The 27,299-nt window shown below is 44.6% G+C and overlaps 1 protein-coding gene across 25 annotated transcripts in view; it reads right to left on the reverse strand.

Moving 5' to 3' along the window:
* Positions 1 to 27,299, reverse strand: part of RBFOX2 (RNA binding fox-1 homolog 2) — a 527,728-nt gene that overhangs the window by 114,031 nt on the left and 386,398 nt on the right. For 20 of the 25 annotated variants that reach the window (XR_014960570.1, XR_014960569.1, XM_085601138.1 and 17 more), the window contains 2 exons: positions 24,124 to 24,216; positions 10,048 to 10,108 (listed from right to left, as the gene is read on the reverse strand). Coding sequence is in view for 23 of the 25 variants with exons in the window: in XM_085601138.1 (XP_085457264.1) it covers positions 10,048 to 10,108; positions 24,124 to 24,216 (154 nt within the window). In the remaining 2 variants the exon portion in view is untranslated. The remainder of the gene's footprint in view (positions 1 to 10,047; positions 10,109 to 24,123; positions 24,217 to 27,299) is intronic. The other 5 variants (XM_085601134.1, XM_085601142.1, XM_085601133.1 and 2 more) reach the window with 1 other exon arrangement.

Consider the following 27,299-nt stretch of genomic DNA (forward strand, 5'->3'; position numbering starts at 1 on the left):
ATTTAGGTGTATTGTTATACCTTTATATATATATATGTGTGTTATTGGATGTGTATATTTACATTGCCTAGCCTTTTATGGGAGCTGCATTTGCTTGGAAAACATGATATATGTTTATACATATACAGAGCTGTATATATGTATGTTTTTACATATATAATTTTATTATTTCCGGGGTCCCCGCACATGGGCGGGAATATTCAGTGCTTATGACTTTGATGAGGATCCCCTGGAAGAGAACAGAAATCTGCACAGCGCCATGCGCACTTTCACTTTAAGAAAGGCTGCCACTCGTTTTAAATGCCTCCCCACACAGCGCTCGCAGGATGCCAGCTTCAGCAATGGTGGCCGTTTCTGGTTTGTGACTTGGTATGAATTCGGTCCCTCCGCCTGCCCATGTCAACACTGTTAGAGTGCAAAAAAGGCAAAGAGACATCCGCTAACTTGTAAAACGACGAGTCAGAGGACGCACACGGCTTGTCTCGCAGTCAGGTAAGAGATTCCTTTGCATGCACACTCTGCTTTACATTCGGACTCTGCTTTATGAATTAATTTGGAAATACAGGTATGTCCACAAAAACAAAGATAGTTTTTTAAATTATGATTCGCGAGGGCTGCTTTTGTAAGTTTTATTTCAATTCTTGTTCTGCCGTCACACAGAATATATATAAAAAAACAACTCAAATATAAATTCCAGCCTCTCCCACTCCCCCGTGCTGCATTACTTTACAGCAGCTTCAGGAGGCCAGTACTTTTAGGGCATGCTAATAAACTTACAAGGGTGCCGTGCCTCTGTTTTCAGCACGGCTCTTGCTTCCATCAAATGCAGCGGGGCTACCCTCCCGTTCTCCGTGCAGCTTACCTACTCCCTCCATCTTCCACTGCTGGTGTTTACTTGCCCTGTCTCTCCCTCCCCCCCCAGTCCCTGTTGTGTCTCCTAGTCCCCACCAGTCCCCAAGCCCCTATCCACAACAACAAACAAGCATTTGCAAAATAGGTCTTGCATTACTGAAAGTTTGAGCTATTGGCATTGCATTATTATTAGCAATGCCAATAGTTCAAACAGTCAGTAATGCAAGACCTATTGCATTGCAAATGCTTACTTTTTTTTTTTTTTTTTGCTGTCGGGCGTTGATGGTCCTCACCAGTTTTTGTTTAGTCCAGCCTCTCCCGACGTCAGAAGCCCTCCCAGAATTCTCCACGTTTGGTTGCCATCTTCAGGTTCTTTTTTACCGTGGGAATTGTTTGCTTATTCAATGTCCTGTGGACTTCCTCTTGGCTGCGCCTTCTTTATGTACCCTCTTTACTTGTCTCGCCTTATTTCCTGGGGAAGGCAGCATGTGAAAACATAAAATTCTTCAAGCTGCAAAACTACTCCTATAGGTAAGTAACCACTGCGTTTTGCAGCAATTTCAGAGCTGTTTCTTCGCTGCAGTGGCTGGGTTGGTGAGGAAGAGGACCTTGTAAACAAATGCTTCAGTACCCTCTGTCCCACTTGTGTTTCTCTTTTCACGTGTACATCGATGCAGTAGTGGTTTTGTGACTGTGTGCACCGTAACCATGAGGCTGCCATACCTTTGTCGTTAAGCGCAACTTTGGCCAGGAAGGCTATTGTAGCTCCCTTCTTAGTTGTCAAATGTGCTCTCTGTTTAGTCTCTAGCTGGTTTTCTTAAGTTATTGTCTACGAATGACACTTCATGTATGGAAGTGCCCATTTTTGACATGGTCAACCCACTTTTTGCCTGGTATTTGATACAATTTTGACAGACGTGCACTGGGTTCCTGCTATCAAGGTCCCAACCAGATCTTTTTCCCTAAAACTGTACAACCGTTCCACCAATTGGCAATACCTGTATTACTGCCTTAAGTCCCTAGTAAATTGTACCCCTGGTATCTAGGGCACGAAGGCTAAAGAGTGTCCCCAAGGCTGAAAGCATGTATTGTACCATTCCAAGGGACCCTCAGCACACTTATGCAAACTGCCATTGCATGCTGCAGGACAGGGTGTGGAGAAAAGTGAAGACGCAACATAACACCGTGTGTGTGTCATGCCAGCAGACAGCAGGTAATGAGTCACCCCTACAGCAGGCAATGCCAACACCCCCCCCCCCCCCCCCTTTCCGGGCCACTTTGCTGCCAGGACAGGGGGGAAAATTAGCTAGTCAGGAGGCGTGTTCCCCATCTGGATAAATCCACCCCCAAGGTGGGCTACATGATGTGAAGACAAACTAGAATTCCACCATCTTGATTTTTGGTTTCATTAGGCACACTGGGTCAGGGTTATGCTCACTTCCCACAAGAAGTGGTCATATTGGGAGGGCGGGGTGTACTGGCTACTACCCGTCACTTCACTCAATGCCCCTAAATTGAATATTTAGGAGCCACGCCAGGTCGACAAACTCAGATTCGACGGATCCAGAAGAAGAGGACAAAAAAAGAGCAGCGAGACAATGAGAACTAAAAACTGCTGTGGGCTTTTGGTGCCAAATTCTGCCTGCACCAGTTTTGACAATCGTGACTCGTCCTGTAGCGGAGCAACAACCAAGAACCCCGGTAGACCGCCAGCACTTAGCAAACTGCCAGCAGTCTCTCTTGGAGGAGCTACTCCCCTGCAATCACAGAAGAAGCAGAGTTCGGTTTACTGTGTTGCTGCTCACTGGCCAGCCCGCCGCCGCAGCCCCCCCGGAAGAGGTACCTGTGCTCCTGAAGGTCAGATCTCCTTGACACCCTTCTCCCCCCCCCCCCACCAAGTGAGAACCAATCGGAGCTGCACAGCAATAATACCCGGGGGTACCGGTCCAGAGACCAAGCAGCCTTTGAGGAAAGTCAGCACAGCCCCACTTCCAGAGTGGCCCAGCTGTCCTGATTTCTGCACCCTCAACTGGCAAGACCGACAACCGGGAGGACCTTGCTCGCACAGACCCCAGCCAAACTATCAACTCTGCATCCAAGCGCACCAGCACTATGCAGCCTGTATTCTAGGTGCCCCCCTGTCCACCCCCCTTTTCTTCACACTGGCATGGCATGCAAAGCTACCAACCAGACCAGCACCTCCTCACCTGGACGCCCTAGGGCAGGTAACGAGTAACTCCTGGTGGTACTTTAGACCTTGGCCTCCAACAACATCTCTATAAACCGACCGTAAATAACTACGCAACATGTGCCTTTTTCCCCATAGGAAAGCATTGCTGCGTAAAGACACATTCAAGTGAACATTTTACTTACCTGTAAAAATAGATATCTAAAAAAGTACTTACTTGATAACGAAGTGTTCTTGGTATCAAAACATATAACAATAAGACTTATTTTTCTAAATTGGTCTCATTTATTAGCTCTGCGAGTACAACAAATGCTTAGCACCCCTCCCTCCCCGATAAGCCTAAACTGCTCGTCCACACTACCACAAGAGAGAGTATTTAGTGTCATAATTTTTGCCTCTGTAAACCAACAATGGTTGCCAGGACTCTACACAGTGTACCTCGTTACGGTCCACTGTATGATGAGCCGGCTACCTACACTTTAGTAGCCTAATAAATTCACTGAAAAAAACCTACAACCAATGAGATGGGTGCACAGTGAAGACCATGATCCTCAAAGGGCACCATTTCTAAGATTTATATTTGTGGTGTGTGAAGGGTGCCCATTTGAGCTCTGCTCACATCGTTCTCAGCTCAGACCTTTGGATCGATGTACAATTCTAATGGCTATTTGAGCATTCTAGCAGACTTCTATTTTGGAGACTTGCCTCAGGTTGATGATGAAAAGTCTTAATCATCAAAAAAAAAAATCACCCTGCAAATAGCTGGGGAAAGCAGAGAAGAAAACTGCAATCCGTTGCATATTTTCTGAGATACCTCATGAGGCAAAAAAGGCACACCATCTGTCCAAATTTTCTAGAACAAAAAGATCAGCTTCACTATTCATTACTCATTCTGCACATTCTTAAAGACAGTAACGAAATGGTTACTTACCAGTAGCAGTAGTTTTTTTTTTGTGTGAAGAGTTTTCTTGATTTACATGCTGTGCATTATTCCGCTATCTAGTGGATGGGTCTGGAAATGTCTCTTTTCGTGGGCGTCTACCACCATTTGGTGCTAGGTCCAGCCCTTGTGGGACGTAAGACAGTGCCCCGGAAGTTTCTGTGTGTGGTAGTCACCTTGGGGTAAACTACCTTCACCCCGCATCCGTGACCCAGCATGCTGTCACAACGCGGTGTTGTGACAACGCATACCATTATTCCGCAAGTCGTTACGACTTGCGGAGGGGGGAGAAGGAGTTTGATTTAAAATTCAACACCTTCCCTACTGTCCGGACAGACCGGAGTTGGACATCCGGCGCCCCCCCTTCACAAGTCGTAACGACTTGCGGGGTAATGGTATGCGTTCTCACGACCGCGCTGTGACAGCATGCGGGATAATGATATGCAGAGTGAAGATGCATATTCCACCTTGGGATTCTTCTTTTCTTTTTAAATGAGGGGATGGCTTCACTTTTCTTGTTCTAAGTTCTGTCTTTTCTTTTATATGATCTTTTCTCCCACCTGTTTGGTTTCCTCATCCATGGGAAGGTAGGTGGTTCGCACATCAATACAGAAAACTCTACAAGCTGCAAATCTACTCCTACTGGCAAGTAACGATTTCATTTTGCAGCATGAATCCCTTTCTGGATTCACATGCTGTGCATTAGATTATGTAGCATTTTCCCCTTCCATGGGATGGTTGGGGTAAGATGTGGAAGACCTTGCGAATGTTGAAGTACTTTTTGTCCCACCTGAGCTTCCTTTGCCATCTGTATATCCACACAATAATGCTTGGTGAAGGTGTGTGGAGATGTCCCTGTAACAGTTGCACATAGTGTCCATTGACCATAGAGGCCATGGTTGCCCCCTTTTTTCCTTGTTGAGTGTGCTCTTGGCCACGAGTTTGTTTCCCCCACTGAGGAATAGCATACTAGAATTGACTCTACACTCTAACGTGCAATTGTCCCCTTTGTCACAGGTGCATCTTTGTTGGACTTGAAGCAAAAGACAAACAATTGATTCCCTTTACGGAATTGTCTTGTCTCCTGTAGATAGTGTAATAAGGCTTTTCTTACATCTAGGGTATTAAGGCTTATTTCTTATCGTTTTGCGGGTCTTTGAGGAAAAGTGCTAGCTGAATGCTTTGATTCATGTGCACTTTGCTCACAACCTTAGGTAGGAACTGAGGGTTGGTCCTTCGGACAATCTTGTCTTTATAGATTTCCATGTATAGTTCCTCAATAATAAATGCTTGTGTTCACTTACTCACTGTAGAGATGTTATATCTATTAAGAATGCAGTCTTTATTGTGATATACAGGAGTTCTGCTTTGTGCAGGGGTTCAAACAGTTCCGTCATTAGCTGTGTTAGTACTGTGTTTAAGCTCTACATAGGGACTGGAGCCTGGGGTGCAATTCTTTTGGAACCTTCTAGGAACCTTTTCATGATTGATGTGAAAAACTTTACATGAATCTCCACTAGTGTAAACTACAATCGCTGCTAGGTGCACCTGGAGACTGGACTAGTTTATTTTACTGTCTAGCAAGTGGCTAAGATATGCGAGTACTGTTTCCTGTGTAGATATTGAATTTAGGATATTGTTCTCCGTACACCACACGAGGTACTCTTTCCACTTAGCTACGTAGCATTATTTTGTGGTTGGCGTTCGTGCCTTTTTTAGTATTTCCATTGTTCTTTGTGTTAAGTTCAAATGTCCAAACTATGTACTCAGCAGCCAGGCTGCTAGGCTGAGTGTTTGTTCCGGGTGAAATATTTGACCCCTTCCTGCATTGTGAGACGATCCTTTCCTGCCTTGAAGTAGATCATCTGTCCCTTGGAGAGTTCGAGTAGGCTCGAGTACCAGGTTTGCCTTGCCTATTGAGGGGCTATGAGAATTAGGTAGGTTCCTGGTTGTCTGGCTTTCTCCAGTGCCCTTTATAGCAGAGGAATTGGAGGAAAAGCATATGCAAATGTCCCTGACTAGTTTAGAGACAAGGCATTTCTTTTTGATATGTGGTGTTGAAGAATTGGCATTTCTTGTTCTCCACTGTTGAGCATAGGTCTATTATAGATGCTGAATACGTTTTGCAGGCTCATTTGCTTTATCTCCCTTTCGTGGGAGCTTCTGGACTGCCTGCGGAGCTGATCTGCGTCTGTGTTGTCCTCCTCTAGCAGGTGAATTGTCTGAAGAGCGATTCTCTTTGGTATAGCCCATTTCATTATTCCCGGAGCTAGCTTGCTTAGGGTAAATGATTTAGCTCCTCCCTGTTTGAGGTAAAACATTGTTGTAGTATTGTCTGTTTGGATCAATGCGGTCTTCCCTGCTAGGTGGGCTTGGAATGCCTTCAGAGCCAGAAACAGTCTTCATCTATAGGACGTTGATATGTATTATGGAGTCTGCACGGATCCATTTATCCCATAACTTTAGGTTTCCTGAATGTGCTCCTCACCGTTGTGGGACGCATACGTTGTGAAGGTCATTGAGGGAGTTGGCGATTTGAATGGTCTGCCTAGTGCCATGTTCTAGGATGCCTACCACTGCTACAGCTTCTGTACCCTCTCGGTTACAACCACTAGATCCTCCCAACTCCCTGTGGTTTGTGACTGTTGCACAGCCATTCCTGTAGAGGGTGTACGTGTAGACATGCATGGGTAATTAGGGGATGCATGATGCCATCATGCCCATCAATTTCATAACTGTCCACACTGTTCATTGGTTGAGTAGAGTTTGCTCTTTGATTGCTTGTATCCTCCTTTGGGTCAGGTATGCCGTGCCAATTTTGAATTTAATCTTGTTCCTAGGGAAAAGAAATCCTGTTCTAATGAGTTTTTTTTATGGTAATGGAAAATGCCAATCCTTGTATTGTTGTGATCACCTGTTGAATGGGTGTGTAACATCTTGATTTCAAACTTGTCTTCACCAACCCAGTCGTCTATATAGGAATAGATGTGGATTCCTCTCCTTCTTAGAGATGCTGCTAAGCACTTTGTGAAAACTCTTGGTGCTGATTTTATTCCAAAGGGCAAGACCTTGAAGTGGTAGTGCATATCCTCGTGGATGAACTGGAGGTATCTCTTGTGTGCTTGGTTCATGGGGATGTGCAGATAGGCATCTATTAAGTCTACTGTTGCCATGAAGTCCCCTTTTTTGTAGTTGTGGGATTAATTTTTGTAGTGTTGACATCTTGAAATGCTGTGTGCACATGAACTTGTTTATGAATCCGAGATCTAAGATTTGTCTTAACGTGAGATCTTGCTTTGGTAGCAAGAAATAAGGCGAGTAGGTTCCATTGTTGTGCTCCCTTGTTGGTTTCTCTATTGCTTGTTTTTCTACGAGTTCCTTCATTTCCTCCTTCAATTGTAAGAGTTTTGTTCTTTGGAACATTTTCTTCTTTGGTAGAAGTTTTTTTGTTTTATACAATAGCCGTGGCATACCACATTTAAAATCCAATGGTCTTTAGTTATGTTTTCCAATTGTTGTGAGTAATGAGCTACTCTGTCTCCCACTGGGGTTGTGTAGGAGTCCTCCTTTGTGGGAAAGTCACTGAGTTTGCTCCTCCCCCTCTTGAGGGTTGTCTCCCCCCCCCGCCCCCCCCCCATCTCTTCCTCTGCCACGAAAGGACAGCTTTGGTTACTGCTGCCAGGATTGGTATCCGGACTATAGGCTAAACTGCTGTCCATTACCTTGTGCTTGCTGTTGCCCTTTTGAGAACACCCTCTGCCCCGTTCCTATGGGTCTTTCGAGGTTAAAATCCTCCTCTCCTGAAGGTGCCCCTATGTTGCAGGACTCCCATAGCTCTGGCCGTTACATTGTCCTCTACTTGCTGTAGGGACTCATCTACTTGACGTCTAAACAGGGCGTCTCCTGTGACTGGCTTGTTGATTATGGATGTTTGTACTTCCTGTTTGAGGCCTGAGAATTTGAGCCAGGCGTGTCTTCTTGGTGTTGTACCTTTGCACGTCTGCTGGCTGTATTCAGATGGGTCTATAGCTGATTTCAGGCAGGTGTTTGCTATGTTTTCCCCTCCTGCAAGATGGATTTTGCTCTTTTCTTATCCTCCTCTGGGAGTTTGTGCATTAGTTCCTTGATGTCGACCCATTGTTGGTGACCATAACTAGGAGGGCATTAGAGTTTGTGATGCGCCATTGTGTTGCTGCCTCTTTTTCCATCTTCCTCCCCACCATGTCCATTTTCTTACTTTTCCCTTTCTGGACGTGGGCCAGTGGAGGAATGAGCATTGCTCCTTCTTGCTGCGGCAACAATGATGAAGTCAGACACTGTGTTCCCTTGAATGTATTTGGGTCCTTATTGGAGGGCTTGTATTTCTTCTCTACCCTTGGTGTTACTCCTTTTGCTGAGATAGGCTCCTTGAAAGCCTCCTTGACCTGATCCAGAATGATTGGCAGCATAGGGAGGCATTGTATACCCTTTGAGAATGTTGGCAATGTTTCTAGGAGGAAACTTGAGACTCCTTTCTCCTCTTCTAAGGGGACCCCGAAAGTATCAGCTATGCACTTGATGAAGCTGTTGTAAAAGGTTATATCATCTGGTGGCGAAGCCTTGGAGAGATAGCTATAAACCTCTTCTTCAGGGCTCTCCATGCCTAGGTCGTTCCACTCTTACTCGAAAGTTACTTTCGCTTCCTCTTCTTCTGGAAAGTTGAGTTCTTCCTCGACTTCATCTTTGTGAGGTTTGGGTGTTGCCGGAGCACAGACGATATCTTCTTCCTCCGTCTCTAAGGTAGTGGAAGGATTCAAAGGAATTCTGTATGCCTTCAGCACCTCGAACTCCTTATGTTGAAGGAGTGCTGCCATTTCTGCTTCCAGGCATCTTCTTTCTCCACCTTGAGGGAGAGCCCTATCGGCGTCAGAAGCCGTGGAGATCCTCTTCTTTGATGCGGTGGATTCCACCTCCGAAAGTATGGTCTTATCCTTCAAGTCCTCTCGTCCGGCACCAGTCTGTCGATTTTGACGTTTCCCCTCATCAGTATCCCTGGCATGAGCTCTGTGGGATTCTTTCAGCTGTGGCTGACCTTCGGTCATCGTCTTCGATGCCTTGGCTGCTTTCTGCGCCTTCTTTGCTGCCCTTGGTAACGGAGGGGTTTACCTTGTTGCTTCATGACAGAACACAGACTACAGATGGACCATTCTAGACTTATCCATTTGACGGCAGAATCAAGCACAGCATGTGAATCCAGAAAAATTCACGCTGCAAAACTGTGTGCTTTATGAAATGTTCACTTATTCTTCAGCAACAAGAATGCTGTAGGTTATGGTCGTACATAATCAATGTAAACTGCTGCTGTAACGATCTTTCCAGAGCCACCCTTTGGGTTGTCAAAAGTAAGCACCAGCTAAGACTAAAGTTGGGGCAGGTTCTTCCAGAGAGTACTTTTTCTGGCCTAAGAGCCTGATCCAGAAAGGTTAGCTCTTTTCTCTGAAGGAAATTTAAAGCCTAAACCTTGAGGACCTTCTGTTCCTGCATGTCTTTTCACTTTTATCTTCAGCCTATAAGACGAAGTTCATCTTGGTCTGAGTTTTGCCAGCCACATGATGAAACAAAAGCATAAAATAAAAATAAAAAAAATGAAAGAACAAATCACCAGTGTTCAGGGATTCCTTGCTTCAAAAAGTGATAGAGAACTAAGGGCTGTCACTCCAGTGTCGAATTGCTTTATAAGAAGGCTCCTACATCAGTCTGATTTTCTTTAGTGTCTGTTTTTAAGAAGGATATCATTTTTTTAAAAGGTGCTAGAAGACCAATAACTTCTAAATAAAATTGGGACAAAAGGGAAAATGCGATGTCAGTCTAAATGCACAAAAGGAGTAAGGGCTTGCTGCATACTAACTCACATGGAAGAGGGTTGGAAAAATGTGTATTAAGTGCGAGGAAGATGTTAAAAGTAGCAATGTAGCATTGACAGTCCTAGAAATACTTATTCTTCGTCCTCCCAATTAAACCCAGTAACGTTTATCGATAAGCAACCATCCATCACCCCCAACCAAATAGCCCTTCACCAGGTCCTCACCGTTTGCATACGGGGTCACCATCTTCTTGTTGGTCATCACACGGGCAGTGGCATTGTTCACCTAGAAGCAGAAAAAGCGGGATGGAGGGAGGTGATGTTGCAGGATAGGGAGGGGGAGGAGAATACCCAGCATTAGAGAAGAGGTGCGCTCATGCACAGAGCCCGGCGCAAGGCACAAGACCACGTGCTTAGAACAGTATTCCAACGTAAGTCAGCAAAGTCCATCTACTGCAGCTGTACTTGAAAACATGCAGTGATCGTTAAGACGGATGCACCAAAGAACTTCCAAAACACCTGCTTTTATTGGGGGGTAAGGTTGTGAGGGATGGTGTGGTGCAGGGGAAACTGGGAGGAGTGGCTGGAGTTTCAGGGGAGGCTGCTGAGGGAAAGGTGGGGAAGGGGACAAGGGAGAGCTGTTCCTGTTTCGAGATCACGGTAGGAGAATGGAAGAGGGAAACTGGCTCAAGCCCACACGAAGGCCATTTCTAGTTTTAATGCTAATGGCTGCGTAGATCTGGGTGAAATGTTGGAGAAAGGAAGGGAAAGCCCTCCCTGAAAAAAAAGCCTACATCTTGGTGGGACTATGGCCTTTTGTGTATTACTGCTATTAAAGTTGGATGCAAGAGGGCTTAATTCAAAATAAATTACTACAGTTATGCCATAAACTGCTGTTGAATGGGAAAACTGGATCACAAGGTGTATATCCGCGCAGTGAGAAAATCTCACAGCAGAAATGCCTTTAGCACTGTAAAATAGGCCCAAGTCAACAGGGTAATGTTAGTACTGGGATACCTCATAGGACTTCACCATGTGTAGTTGAAATCAGGGAGACATTTTTCTATAGCAATCCATCCTCTTCTCTTTCTAAATGGTGCAAAGAGAGACACATTTCTTTACTTTTTCAGCTAAGGCATTGGAATAGTGGGTTCGGAGATAAGGGACAGAGATGCCATGAGGCATGCTGACTTGGGCTAGCAGTTAACAGGTGGGGCGGACAAACAAATGCGGGCCAATAAGTTAAAGCACAGTTGCAAATAAATGTGCAGGGAAGGGATGCAAACTCAGCGTGCATGGCAGGGTGGCAAACAGTGAGCAGGGCGTGGGCAGCAAAATCAACACGTATGTAAAAAAGGATAGTTCTTTGGCTGCAAGAGTCCTCACGTTCACTACTCAGACTGCTTGTAATTGGACACATTTTGAGTCATTAATGCAAATATTTCTTGGGCAGGAAACAAGAGCAACCAGCACTGGAGGTCGGGCTCCTCAGAACAATTCAAACTTTAAGACTACTCACCCAGGTGGAAGGTTGTGGGTAACGGGCAGATGCAGTCTATGACCATCACCCTACATTATTAATCCTTTTTCCTCCTCCATAATTAAAACAGTAGAGAAAGGGAAGAGGAAAGAATGAAAGGAACAGGAAGGGAAGGGAAAGGGCAGAAAAGAAGAAATGAAAAGATGAACAGAGTAAAAGAGGAGGGTAGGAGGGTAGGAGGAACAAAGTTGATTTGAAAGGTGCAAGCAAAGAATGACTTAAGGGAATGGATATGGAGCATAAAAGAGAAAAGGAAGTGAAAAATCAAAAGTAGAGGATACAGAAGGGAAGACCTGAATAATTTTAGAAGGGAGGAGAGAATATTCTGGGAAAGTGACGAATTAGAGAGGATTTTAGTACACACCCCACTGATGGACATTTTGGGACCATGAGTTGAACTAAGGGTGCACAAAGGGCATGGATTTGTGGAGCAAGAAGAGACTACATTTGATGGGCATTTGTGATTGGATACGAGAGGCAGGTTTAATTAGACTGGAAGGGCAGCTGTGGCGTGATATAGGATGGGGTCTGAAGTAAGCCAATTTCAATAGTGGGAAAGTGTGGGCATCACTGCAGCTTTGGATGGAGCGATTCTTGGACCAGGACTTCTAGGCAGTTGGGGCTGAATTCAGGAAAGGGGAGGAGAGGACAGCAAGTCAGGTTGGATTCATTGGCAGAAAGGATTGAAATTGGGGATCTTCAGGGGGAGCCATGTTTTTCTGGAGATGGGGTTTTACAGAAGCAGCTGCTCTTGTTTCCATCCAATGTTCTACAAATACTTTAAACAAAAGAAAAAAAGTATATAATCAAATTATACACATTCCAATTGGTTCAACATTTGACAGAAAAGACCCACCAACGAAAGGAGTGGACGTTTAAGGGGTCGGCATGCTTATAAAAGGGAATCAAAAGGAGAAATAAAAGAAAAGGGTGGTGAGCTGCGTCCCTCATCTGTTACTTTACTCCATGGTGCTTCTCCTTTAAAAGTGTAATGGCCTGACTTACTCTGCAACCATTGACAGTGACTTGACAGTCCACCCAAGGGCTGAAATCGGTATGACAGACTGTATTCACATTACAGGCCACACTTATCAAACGTGTTTCATATAGAGTACGTAGTCAGTCCTTCAGCCTGCAGTCTGCCATAGAAGAGGGGCACTGTCTTGGCCTGTCAGCCACAAAGCCGGTCTTTGAATTCGGCCATAGACTGGACATGTCTGTAGAGTCTACTATACAGCCTGCACATTCTCTGAAGCCATGCTTGGAAAAAGAGGAAACCACAGATTGGATTTACAGGAAATTTTAATTAACACAACAGAGTCAATCCAAAAATCACAGGCAACGAAAGTCACTGCCTGAATCTGACCAATTATAAATCAAAAGAAGAAACAGAAATGAACACCTCTACTATTCTGAGGTGGAACTAAAACAGTGTTGATTTCCTAGTTTGATGATCCTTCTTTCTGTGAAGAAAGACCTGGTAAATGGCCAGAGTATGTCCTGGCTGACGTGTCTGAAGTTCAATTCTACAAAATGTCTGCAGATGGAAAAGTTTCTTACCTGCAATCCTTTCTCTCCTCTAGGGAATTCTTTATCAAAATCGTAAGTACTGAAGAACAAGTAACCTTCAGTAACACTATATGGCAGATACTCTATCGGTAGAATCCTCACTTGTGGAATATTCTCAGCCACCAGACTGGATCTAGAAATCTTTAAAGTAATAGCTCTAGTGTGCTGCTGGGTAGCACCACTTGACTCCACAACAGACTCGCACTACCCCAGGAGTGAAATGGAGCTGCCTATAGACACTACCCTTGCACACCGATGTTAGTTCCAGATTGGTTTGTCTTCCGAGCACTCGGAACAAATCAAGTCAATTAAGTTGCAACTGGGTATGCTGAAAACAAACTTAGGTACTTTCAGAATGTGTTTGACACAGAATAGGGAGGTGGGAGGGCGGCAAGGAACTTAAATAATCCACCAGAAAAAGCATTGCTAAAGTTTAAGTAACTTGTTTTTCTTATGGGTACTAACCATATATTCCTCTCCTTTAGCCAGATACCACAGCATTAACTCATGAAAGACCCAACAGTCAAGGCAGTGGCGGTTGGTGAACCTGTGTACGGACGCCCATGTAGTAAGGTCCTAAAACTCTTGCTAATGCCTTTAGTGTCAATAGCTGTGGTGGAACAAGCCCACAGGCCTTCAGGGGAATCCCTCTAGGCTAGAGCTTAGCACACATTTATAAAGTGGAGGATGGTTAATTTTAAGGAATAATAAATGGTCTCAGGGGAAATAGCTGTGTTAATCATTTCAGAAAACCCTTCAAAATAGGTGATTTAAAGTGTGAAGGCTGGTCAAGTAAACAACAAAAAATGCTGAAAAGGCAGATATGTGCCTTTAACTCTGCTCACCTTGCAAAGCCTTGTTTGGGTATTGACAAATCAAACATACATTAACAATAATTTAGCCTGTAAGAGATCAAGCGGACGGATCTTACAACAGAACAGAAACTTCACCCAATGTCCTGAATAGATAGATTTGGTCAGAGGAAGTCCGACTGATAGGATTGCATCAATCTCTTCAATGGCATCTCATAACAGCTCAGTTGCCAACAATCAGCACTCACGGAGACAGAGGTACTGGAGATTTGGGGGCAAGACTCTGCCCTGTTGCTTCGACAGGAGGTCCTCCCAAAAGTGTAGCTGGATCAGAGGGAAAATGTGCAGGGTCAAGAGATCAGGATGCTACCCCTGCCCCCACCGGGGCACAAAAATTCAGGCTATCCAGTTGATTTGATAGGATTGTCCTGATTTCCTTAAAGGTGTAAGGCAAATAGGGATGGGAATGTGTACGGGATGCCTGTGTCCCATTGCCGGCGCAATGAGTTTCCTTTGGATCTTCCTGGTGGAAAATCTAGCATGCAGTAGTCTTGACACTAAGCTTTTGCCAGGGGTGAAAAGATCCTGCCACGGTACATCCCACCAGTAACAGTTGCCTTTAACCGCGCTAGGATGAAGATTACACTAGTGATCTGCCAACTGACGTCTGCTCAGTTGGTCTGACCTAGCATTCTGAGACACCCAACCAAATGATTGGTCACCCCAAAAACGACCTGCTGATCCAGTCATTCCCAAAGGCACAGGTTCTCCTGGCAGAAGGTGCAAGACCCCACTTTGTCCTAATTGGTTTCGGTATCACATGGCATTAGGTTTGTCTGCGATAACCTGCACCATCCTTCCCTTGATGGTTGTTAGAAAGGCTTTCAATACAAAGTGCCAACATGGAGATGAGAAACTTGTGCATCAATGGAAACAAGAGACGCCAGATTTCCACTTCTCCCGGGGGAGCCCTTAAATCTACAGTTGACGTATCTGACTCCACTGTGAGCTCTGGGTGGGACAGGGAGAGAAACAGATTGTGTCAGCTGGGCTTCCCCGGTTCAGAAACCATTGAAATGAAAGGTTCCTCTTTAGGACTTGCATATGTTATCTGGCACAGAAGATGAGGAGGATGTACAAGGCTAGGGGCCCAAGAAGTCTCAGAATCATCCTCTCCAAGAACCAAGATTGAGCTTGAAATATTAGGGTCACATCCTGAATGTCTCCGACTTCATGGAGCAAGGCCTTGAACATCAGTGTGTCCGGAATAGCTCTTATTTAAGGGACTCCTTTGTATTGGCATTAGGTGAGACTCTAGTACGTTGAAGGAAAAATCCTACGGATGGCAGCAAGAATTGTCCGGAGCTGGGCTGCAGCCGAAATGGGGCAAGCCCCCCTTAAGCAGCCAGCCGTTGAGTTAATGGAATACATGTATCCAAACACCAACAAAGATAAGCTGTGACCACTGGTATCACCATAGGAACACAAGACCGTTGAGGTGAGGGGTAGAGGGGCAAACTGAAAGTGCTTCACCTCGACGTGAACCTTAATTAAAGTCTGTTGAACAAAAGGATAGGCATTTGAAAATACGTGTCCAGCAAGCCCAAGAACACCATCCAAACCCCTGGATCCAGAGGAGGAAGAACCTGAGCCAGAGAACTTTTTGAATTTGTCCTTTCGTAAAGAGGCATTCGGATCCTGAAGGTCCTTCCTGGGAAGGAAGACGTAGTTGGAATAACACCAGACCCCTATTTCTCACTCAGGTGCTCTCTCAATGGAGGAGTGGACTAAACTCTCACATAAAGAAGTTAGTGTGGTCTGTCAAAATACGAGCTGAGACCGTAAGAATGTGTGAGGGGACAAAATAAAAGGTAGGGCATAGCCCCATTAAACAATCTGCAGCACTCACTGATCCCTTGTGATTAATTTTCTGTGAGGAAGGACAAAAAAAAAAAAATATATATGCAGGTCATACCCCCCATCGGCTGCCTGTGGTCCTGGAAGGTTAAGAGTGGCTTGGTAACTGTGGTCACAGAAGGAGCAATTAGAGCACAGCTGCCCCTGCTGATGTGAACAGCTTCAGCTGCCACCATGCCACAGATTTGTGCAAGGTCCGAGCGGGTTGCGGAGCTGGCTGGGAAGCAAGGCTTCCGTTTTCAGTATGCCAGGCCCCTTGAACAACACCTGAACTTATGCACTGCTAATAAAATTGATGGCTGGCGAAAGAAACCTTAAGGAATTGGCTGTAGTATGGCTGTCTTTAAACACCTCTTATGCAGCATTGGCTTACTTCACAAAAGGTCAAGAAGCATGTCCATCAGGGACCCCAGTTTTTGAATTAACGGTTGACTTTGGTTAAGACTGGGATTAGGTGCGAGAACATCCCACAATCCAGGGCGGGAAGTGGCAGTGCAACTGGGAGCAGGGCCGCTGCTATGAATGATTAATGCAACCATTTGGTGTTGCCCTGTTACTTACAATTTTGATTGCTGCTCTCCGTTCCCCCTCGGGTACATCGCACACTTCTCACACAACTTTGAAGCATGGCTGGAGTCCAAGCACCACAGACATGCATAGTTGTGGCATGTGATCAACAAAGGCTTCCTGTAGTGACAGCACACCTTGAATTCGTGGGAGTGGGGGTGTTAGGACACGAAGTCTTGTAGGTTTGTAATCAGCAGGAGGCGGACACACCTGGGAGGAGAGCTCCAGATCTGCGTCGAAGTGGAATTTAATGAGACAACGTTCGTGCTAAGTGGTGGAACCTATAAGCAGCTCCGCTCTGACACTTCCGAAGTAATAACTGACTCAGATGGCACCACCTCATGACACTGAAGAGCTATTGCTTTCAAGATCTCACGGTCCAGTCTGGTGTTTGGGAATATTCTATAGTTGAGGAATCTGTGGTAAAATGGTTAGAAGTATCCATCACAACTGTCCCACCAGTGTGATCCCAGAGCACTTTTAAATATACACACACACACACAGGAACGAAATAGTCACAAATAAAGTAATACAAATTGGCTATAAACATCTTTTTAAAACTTTTTTTTTTTTAAGGAAAAGAATGGTAATGGTAGCAGATAGGCTGCAATAAAGAACAAATAAAAAGCACTGGTCTTTTAAAGAATCACCCTTCTCCGGAGTGCCATCAAGCTCGAAGGTGACCGATCAATTCCCTTTTTTTTTTTTTTTTTAAAAAGAATCTTGGCATAAGAGAAACATTTTATGCTCTTTCGTCTAGATAGGTGGGAAAGTTGATCACGACTTACCCTAGAGGAGGACTAGTGTTATAGGTAAGCAACTTCTCCTCCAGGGGATTCTCATCAAGTCGTAAGCAGTGAATGGAATAGCAATCCATTAACAAGGAATAAACAAAAAAGATTTCCTAAGGAAACCCATCCTACTCACCTTGGAGACATAATCAAGACAACAGTGTCTTCTAAATTTACAAGCAGAAACCTCCTAAGTAGCAGCTTCAAGTATCTTGGAGATAAGAAACCTCTCTAAAGAGCCACAGTTACAGCTTTACCCCTGGACTTTAGGCTTGCTAGCCATAAGTTTACCAACTGGTAACACAAGAAACTAACCATCTGCAGATCTATGGTTTCCAAGTGGATAGACTAGTTCTAAAATACCATAATTTACAAATAAATCTTTGGAGTCCTGTACGGAAATGCCTCTTTTTGTATGGTCACTCCCAAGTCTTTCAACTGATGCTGCTGGTCTTTAGACTCAGAGTGCACAGAGGTCCCTAGTATATGCTACCCTGGCATACAGGACATGTAAATTATAGGGGTACTCCAGGGCTTACAGTACTGGTTGTGCCAACCTGGAGGTCCCCCATGTAAAACAATTCCCTCGGTCTGCCACTGCAGATTGAAAGAGCAGTTGCAGACAGCTAGCCCAAATTTCTCATTAAAACAATGGCAAAACCACTACTTCCCCTATACATCGGCGAAGGTCACCCCTCTGGAAGCCTACCGAGTCTTAAGGCAGGGTGCAACATGACACAGGAAGGACAAGTAGTGTACACGTCTTGCCAGTAAATCAAAGAAAACACCGATTTTACTTTGGAAAGATATGGTCGCCCAATTAGCAAGTACAGTATTACACGCGGACGACTCAGCTGTGCTAACTATAGAAAGGCGTGACCAAAGTGGGCACTTCAAGGTATCAAACAGCTTGTTACATTAGGCCCAACTTGAACTGCACGTCGAAATTATTGTAACTTGTTGCATAGTGCAGCTTTTACCAAGCAACCATTTTGTGGCCTTTCAAACTACGGTGCTTTCCAGGGCACACATGGAGCCTGTTCCACAAGACAGCTTCCTGCCCTCCTGGAGAGACGTACCAATGGCTCCAGAGCCCAGTCAAGCCAAGAGAATTTCAAGGCACAGCTGACTGGCCCGCTGTTCAAAGAACAGGGACACAACAGCTAAAGAAGCCTACTGGGGCAAGTTGGTAGCACAAAGTCTTCAAGCTACCACCACCGCTGTGCAGCACCAACAACTAAGACCTGACGCAAAGATTTGCACCAGAGCTCACTGAACCCAAAAGTGCGGTCAGAGTTGCTGGGACCCTCAGAAGGCACGTTATCGACCAAGGAAGAATTGGCCTTTGACCTCGACACCGGGTGACTGGACTTCGGCCAGACTGGAGAGGACTTTGTGGTCTGTTGACTTTGCAGCCAGGTACCCCTTACCATCTTCGTGGATCAAGGAATGCCTGCAGGAAGACCATTTCGTAAACATTTTTGAGCTCGCTAAATGCAGGACTTATGAAAGTACCACTTCTTCCTGGCAAATGGAGGAGTCACAATTGTTTGGAAGCACTGGAGGTAAAACCTCTTCCATTTTAAAGGCTATGATTTACAGGTGGATGTTCGTTTTGCTCCCTTGAGAATTACCACACAGTCCTGTGGGAAATGTAAAAGCCCAATTCGAATGAGTTTAGAAGCTAGTCCACTAGGTTCAATAATGGAAGGTTGGAGTACAGGATCCGGCCTGGAATTTGTGAGGAAGTCTCTCCTGCAAAAGACACACTCATGCAGACTTAGTGTCCCAACTACACCCAAGTATTTAAATGACTGAATTGGAACGGCAGATAGCTTCTTATGATTGACAAGCAGATCAAGTTGGCTAACAATCTCAAAACTATATGGAAATGATTTAGGACGTTAGACAAACCATTATTAATCAACCAAGTGTCAAGATAAGGATAGGCAAAGATGTTTTGTTTTCGAAGATATGCTAAAATCCCAGTTATACATTTGGAGAATGTTCTTGCTGCTGACTTTAGCTCACATGGGAGAATTTCAAACTGGAAATAATCAATGCACACTAGAAACCTTAGAAAAGTCCTAGGTGTCTTTACAACTGGGATGTGGAAGTAGGTATGCCGAAGGTCTATTGCACATGCCAAGTGTACTTGATGTAACTGAAAGCTGGACTAAAAGGCTTACTTTATATTCAGGAGTGTAAGTCCTGGTGTTCAGAAGCTTGCTCTTCTTTAACTGCCACACTCATGCAGGAGACGCCTGCACTGATCTCAGACATCAATAGCTTTTCCTGATGCCTCTCTGGTCATCCGGAAGGCGAAAGGCCAGAAGTTCAAAGTATGCAATGGTCTCAATGGTAAATGGCTGGTGGATGAATACCTGGTCATCAAAAAATGCTTAGACCTTGAACGTCTTGACAGAGCGCATTTTTCTTATGCAGCTATCTTCAACATCATTGACCTGGACATCAAGTGGAAGCAGTGCAGTTTAGTGAGCATGTCTCTTTAGCTTTCCCACTTGAGGATTTTCATGGGGAAGAAAAATGAGCTTGGTAGAAAGTTTCATTGCTGTTTGTACCTCTGACCTTCCTGAGGCCTTAAAGCCTTTTTTAGAGGCAATGAAGCTTGATCTTCTGTCTACCTTTTAAGGTCCTCCTGGGCATCTTCTGATAGAGGCAATATACATAAGGTTGATGTTCTTCAGGCAGTCATTTGATGCAGAGAATGTGAGGATCTGATTGGGGTTTCTTCTTGCTATAACAAGATCATTTCACAAGAGAAATGGCATTTTGTCAGGAAAATACATTCCTGTGAGGAAACTGCTGAAAAACATGCCGAGAAGGTTAGATTTTAATATCTGGAAAGGTTTCACATATAAAAAAAGGCTTACCATGTATCTAGCAGCCCGTTTCCAGGAGTTGTATAAAAAATAAATAAAGAATCGGGCATAATGGTACACTGGAGAGTGATTCCTTAATGGCACAGTGAAAGTTATTCAGCATACATCTATGCCAGCCTATCTGCTAGAACTGCCAAGCTTTCATTTCAATTTCCTTAAAAAGAAAAATGTTTGGGAAAGATGTCATTAGAAATGTTTAATATACTAGTGACTTCTTGGATACAATGGGCTTTTTGTTTTTTAAACTCAAGTAAATTAAATGTATCTAATTTGTATTAGTCTTGTATTAGGTGGCAAAGATTTTTTTACTTAAAGTGTACTTTTTTTTACTGAAAAGTGTGGTGTACACACACACACACACACACACACACACACACACACACACACACACACACACACACACACACACACACACACACACACACACAAGTGCTCAAGGATTGCACGAGTGAACAATTCAGCTCTTTGGTGAGGATTTCCCTTGAAGGAGAACAGCAAGTTGTGGGGGACTTCGGTCTATAAATCATGACAGTCTCTTATACAACACCAGACAGCTTCATATAGAGATTGTCATCCCTGCAACTGACTGGATCTAAAAGAAATGTCAAAACTTTTTTCAAAGAGATTTCTCTGGTTCCGAGGGACGCTGCTCACCAACCATAAAGAGTTAGAAAGGGGGTGGAAAGTGGCGTCACCAGTCAAACAGAGTGAGCAAGCGTACAATGAGGTAACTGGCAGGCACTGATCATCAGAAACAGAGTAAAGACAAGACAAACACATGTAGGAAATTAAAAAATAAACACGAGCCAAAAAGACCAATCAGAGGCATCCAGTCAAGCAAAAAGGAGCCAATAGCAGCAGAGTGAGGTGACAAGCAACCAATCAGAGAGCTCGACACCAACAGAAAAGTGCTGGGAAAGGGATGGGGCAGGGGGGTAGGAAAGAAGGCGAATGGTGAACATCCCAAAAAAAAATGTATTTAAAAGAAACAGCCCAAGGAGTGCATTGTTACAGAATCACATGTACATCAATAGGAGAGCAGCCAGGCAGGGGCCCAGGTCACTCAGGGGGAGGTGTCAATCAGGGAGGGAGTTTCACAGGTCAGATCATGTCAGTAACTAAACGGTGCACAGCGACGGCAAGTCACGTCAAGGCAGCCATGGAAAAGAAAGACAGACCGAGGTTGCAAGTTACAGAAGACGTACATTACTAGTCAGGCAGGAAGCGAGAAACTGTCCCATCCCACAGGGCAGGACGACATCTTTAAGGACACCAGGGTCTTCCTTCCCTCTGCAGTGTATGGAGTCAGCGGTACTACCTAAACCCAAATCCCTGCAAAAACACATTCTTACTCTAACTGCTCTACGTAGTACAATCAATTTGTGCCAGCTTTCTTTAGAGACTTCAATGGGCTCTCACCTAGGGCTAACCTGCTCTGTGACACTAGTTCAGTGTCCAGGTGGCTCAGTTGAAGGGCTTACCAGGCACTGTTAGAGCTCTAAAGCCAAAATAGTTCAGTAAGTGGGCTATGGAGCCTTCTGGCTAAATACCAGGGATGTGCAGTACTCAGTGGCTTCATAGCATACACGGGGAGCCACATATGGTTCAGGCGTAATGCTACGAGATGCTAACTCAAGAGGCAAGGCGCTGGAGTTACAACTAATAAGTGAGAATACATTTGAGTTGCTGATTACTTGAGCAAGATTGTGGCACAAAGGATACCCGAGGCAGGACTGCAGAGCCTTTATTGATTTAGTAGAAGGGCTGAGGCACCTCAAATGGTTCTGGGGACAGGGGTGTCTACCTCAAATAAGGGCCCAAACTAAGCTCTAATGCTCTGAAATTGGTGTGCCTTTTTACTCTAGTAAGGGTAGACAGCCAAGGACTAATATTTCGCAATAAGAGTAACGAACTCAAGACGAGGTAACTGTGTGAATTATAAAACCTGAAAGACTTCTAGCTTTGCTGCTTAAGACCATAAATTTTAGATATCCTGAGGGTGTGCTCGGGTGTTCAAGACTAAGCAACGAGTAACCTGAAGGCCTGCTGTGCTGTTTGTGAGTGGAAGACCTGTGTAAACAGAGGAATAGGTTTCACTCAGAGCTGTAAGTCTACATAGTGGTGGTACCGCTGCTGTCCTCTAGCTTACCCTGCTCTCCCATGGGCTCCCCAACCCAACCAACCCCACAATGCCATTTAATGCTACTGTCACTTACCGCCAACTGTGAGAGTTGCTCGCCGTGAGCAAAGCGGTGCGGTAAGAACGACATTCAACAGTCGGGCCCTAAGCACTAAAACCGCTGACTCACAGAGGAAGGAAAAACACAACAAAATAAAAAAGAAACAGAAAACGAATAAAAAAATAAAAAAAATATATATGTAGCAAGAATAAAAACAAAAAAACAGACATCCTATCTAAATACCACATCCAAATGTCACTATTTCCTTACCCTGGCATAAAAAAAAGTAAGTAGTTTTCTAGACCTGTAATTGCAAAATTCTAATTAACCTTTGTTGTTTTGGCAACTAAAGAGCATGGAAATAAATTAATTTCCACGCGAAGATTAAGGGAGAAAAATCACAATGTCCCAGAATGCAAGGGACCCGAAACCTGTCTTGGAACAAGAGGTTGCTGGGTCAACAGTCATGACTAGGCCAGACTGGAATGGGAGGGGGCACCAGGCCGGTGAGAAAGTCAAGTTCTCCCTATACCGTTAAATTTCAGGATCCAGGGATTTTGCTAACATTAAACTAAGACAGAAAGCTTCAACATTTTTGAATTACAATGGAAACAAAAACAAACTGGGCTTTAACATTCTCAAATCAAAGCCAGAGTGGCATTTCAGAGCCGGTGGTCTATCCTGGATTTTCAAATACAGCAATCTAACTAAAAGATCAGATATGCAACTAAACTGTATTATCCAGCATAAACTTCCAGCAAATGAAACCACAGGTGTTATAAAAACCTCTATCTAAAAGCATCAGGAACCAGTGGTTTGAATATGAAATACAAATTGTAATTGGTTAACCTAGGCTAAAAAACAAATCTTAAAATATAGGTGTCATGTACCATGCACAAAACCTTTAACAAATATTAAATCTAGTGGAAAAGTGTGTTGCTAACTTTAAATTTAAACTAGTATTAGAATGGAACAGGTGTTTGTCAAACCTCTACACATCTCCAAAACTGAAGAAATGTTATTTTTGAGCTAAAACAAAAGATGAATCTAAAACCTAGTGGTGCACAGTTTTAATATAACTAAACAATCTGATATTTCTACAAAGATTAAATTTGACAAAAAGGTTTTGCTGACCTCAAACTGAAACCAATATCATTAAACCCTGGCCTCTATTTTCAGTAAATTTGAAATCAAAATTCAGATTATATACAAGTCTTTCAGTGTTCAAACTAAATTGATCCCATATCCAAATTAACTAAAGTCAAACTTCATACTAAAAGCAAGATTAGATCATATAAGACCTGTTTCGGGGACAAAGTGCAACTATATTCAAGTTTCTCCCAAAAATTTGTAACAAAAATTGAGCCTAAATCTCAAATGTTAGGTTTGCTGCATCTGAGTTCAAATGGAGGATGTGTATGTAAACAAACTGCAGTGACAAATCAGGCACGTCAAATATCAAAATAAAGTGCAACTTTAAAACTAATGTGAAATGCGGATAAAATTGTAGTGCTTAATATTTTAATGTATTAAAACGGTCTCAAAAGCACGACTAGTTTATGTATCTCCACCATCTGGACCAGCTAGGAACTACATGAAATTCAAAGAAGAAAGTCAGAGGAAGAAATATTCTACGGAACTCATCCTCCCCACCAACAAAGGAAGCAGTATTTTCATTTGGGGTGGGGCAGGGCAGGGCAAGGAGAGCAGGTGGGGTGGGATCTGGTGGGGAGGGGGGGGGGGGGAGAAATTATGTGATTTCATTTCTTAGAAATGTGTTATCCCGAAGCAAAAAGGAAAAGACAAGGAAAAAAATAAAATCACACAGACAAGCATACATACTCACAAGAAAGGGTAAGGGAGGAAGTATTTGTTTCAGGGTATAGGCTAAGAGGGGGTATGTGAAACCAGTGACGGGACAAAGAAAAACAAAAATCAAGTTCCGTTTTCTCTTTAAATTAAAAAAAGAAACATAACACTGAAAGAGAAGAAAATTTGTTGGAGAATTGTAAGAACATGCACCTCGATTTTACGGCCCTCAACCACAGTGTTGTGCAATTTTTCTCGCGCCCTGTCGGCGTCCGCACACGTTTCGAAAGTTACGAACCCGAAACCCTGCATGCAGCCAAGGAAGAAAGGGGGAGGGGGGAAAAAGGAGGAAGACATGCTTATCGTTATGTTTGTAATACTGACAAGGGGTGAGGAAAATGATGATCAAACCAACCAAAAAAAAATTAAACTTAAAGCCAGACAAATCATTTCATAGAGTACAGAGCAAACATCAGCCAAGAGGCAGCACACAGACTGAAATGGTTGTGAATTCCCACCCACCTACCAGCCCTCCTCCCTCCATTCCACCTCCCACCAGTGATGAATTACATGAGAAGACAATCAATTTAAGATAAACATGCAAAGTGCTTACTGGAAAATGAAAATGGGGAGAAAGAAAAGAAAGATCAAATGGTGGGAAGTGTTAGAATTTCCCTAAAAACATAAAAGGGTTAAAAAAATCATTTGGTTATTAAAGGTGAAAGGAGGTAGAAACACTGTAGCAGTAGTTACTGAGACCACAGTTTATTTGAGATCTGGCAGAGGGACTCAAAGAAGTGATACAATCCTGGCATTATGAAGGGGAAAGAAATCAGCTCAGCATGAACAGTGACAGTTGCTGGCTAGGGCTAAGAGTGTGGCTTAAAGAGTACCCAGGGAGAGAGTCCAGTACAGCTCTTTCAATGACCCCTGCTGGAGAGTGTTGGGAGTGTAACAAAAGTGAAAGTCACAGGTGAGTGAGAAAGACAAGAAGTGTTACTTACTTGCAATCCTAGCTCTTCATCACAGGATGCTTAATACTATTCAGGAAGACTAAATAGCTCCGCCAGAGAGCAGAATCCCAGAACACTGACAGCAAAGTTGCTTTTTACCTCAAGGAAAAGGACTATGAGCAGACACTTTTGCAACCTTTTGAAAAATATCTTTCAAGCAGTACATGGCCACTTGGACTTTATCCTGTATAAAATCCTGCACCTAAAAGGGCCAACAAAACAACAAGGTACTTACCTTTGGTAAGAGACATATTAGTTATAGAATTTCCCCACGGTGTCAGACTGGATCCGGAGTATTTTTTCTGCAGCAATACCCCTGAGCATCGGTCAACTCCGTGTCAGTCGTCTGCGTCGTGGTCGCCGGGATGACGTTGCAGTGCCTACTTACACACTGCCCCTGCGCGCGGACGTCAGTTCTGACACTAATTTCCACGCCAGAAGCGCAAAGCCATGAAAGACACTGACCACTGGTGTGCCACACTAGGCCCCTACAAGGGTGTCCCTAACCCTAGAAGTCAGTTTGCAGAGCGGGGAGGATGGGTGGGACGGTAAGGAATCTATAACTAATATATGTCTCATACAGATACATAGTTACTGAAGGTAAGCAACTTGTTCATCTGAAAGAGTATCAGTTATAGATTTCTTACCCTTAGAATAGATACCCCAGTAATACCATCCCCGGTGGAATGTCTGGGAACCAAGTTCACACCAGAAAATCCTGGAGGACAGAACGAGCAAAGTAGCAGTCCCTCCGTACTGGACTATCCAGGCTGTAATGTCTGGAGAACATGCGCATAGAAGCCCACGTGGCTGCCTGGCAGACATTAATGAGTAGAACTCCCCTCGACAAAGCAGTGGTGGCTGCCGTAGCTCTAGTGGGATGAGCACGCAGCCCCACTGGAGGATCCTTTTTAGCCAGAGCATAACAAATCTTGATACAAAGGACTACCCATTGAGATGTATGCTTCTGAACAGCCCAACCTTTTTTGGCACCTACGTAACCACCGAAAAGTTGATCATCCACCTAGAAATCTTTTGTGCGGTCAAGGTAGATGGACGTCCTAAGTTTTGGGTCCAGACAGTGGAGTCTCTCCTCCTCCTTGGAAGGGTGCGGAGATGGGGAAAAAGGTGGGCAGATTAAGAGTCTGCCCAATGTGAAAGGGAGTGACTACTTTAGGCAAGAAAAAGGATCTCGTGCGGAGCACCACCTAGTCCGGATGGACTGAAAGGAAAGGAGGCCTAGAAGAAAGGACCTGAAGTTCACGAGCAGAGGTGATGGCCACTAGAAAGACAGTCTTCAGAGTGAGAAGCCTGAGAGGACAGTTGTGAAGAGGCTCGAAGGAAGCGCACATAAGTCAAGACAAGGTTCAAGTCCCACGGAGACATTATGAAAGGAGATGAGGAAAGAGGCGATAATGCCCTTAAAGAAGCGTTTTACAATAGGGGACTTGAACAAAGAAGGCTGATCCAGCAGCCGAAGAAAAGCAGAAATGGCTGCCAGGTAGCCCTTAAGAGTGCCCAGAGCAGAGCTCTGCTGGGACAAAAAGGAGGAATAAAAGAACCTCAGGAAGAGGGTCAGAAAGGGGATCCACAGCCTTTGCTGTGCACCATGCCACAAACGTATTCCATCAACAGGCGTACACCGTCTTAGTGGAGGGACGCCTGGCTGCCAAGATGACTTAACAGACTTCAGGAGGAAGGTCAAAAGCTGTCAACTACCGCCGCTCAAACTCCACGCAAGGTGTTGGAGGCTGGACAGGTTCGGGTGGAGGACCGTCCTCCGCTGCTGCGACAGAAGATACTCCAGAAGGGGCAGTCTGATCAGCGGATTTATGGCCATGCTCGGGGTATCAGATTCTTCATGCCCAGTCCAGAGCCACAAAAATTACTTGAGCCCGGCCGCGCCTTATCTTCAGCACTTCGGCAGAAGTGTTTCAGGCGGAAAGTCATACAGGAGGCCGCAACTCCACTCGTGATGAAAGGAGTCGCCTAGCGAGTGCTGCTTTGGAAACTCCAACATGCACAACTGCTGACAATGCACGTTCTCTTTGATGGCGAACAGATCTAACCAAGGCTCTCCCCACTGCTGAAAGACCTGGCACCACCTCAGAGTGAAGGCACCACTCGTGATCCACCAAGCACCGACAGCGGAGTTCATCCGCCTTGGCGTTTAGAGAACCCGCCAGGTGTTGTACCACCCGGATTATACCCAGATGTTCCAGCCATGTCCAAAGGCGAAGAGCCTCTTGACAAAGGGCCCATGACCCCACCCGCCTTGTTTGTAGTACCACATGGCGGTGGCGTTGTCCGTGAACACCTGCCCTGCCTTCCCCTTGAGGGAGGGAAGGAATGCCTTCAGTGCCAAGCAAATTGCCC

Source organism: Triturus cristatus, chromosome 4_2 (assembly GCF_964204655.1).
Source record: "Triturus cristatus chromosome 4_2, aTriCri1.1, whole genome shotgun sequence".
Lineage (NCBI taxonomy): Eukaryota > Metazoa > Chordata > Amphibia > Caudata > Salamandridae > Triturus > Triturus cristatus.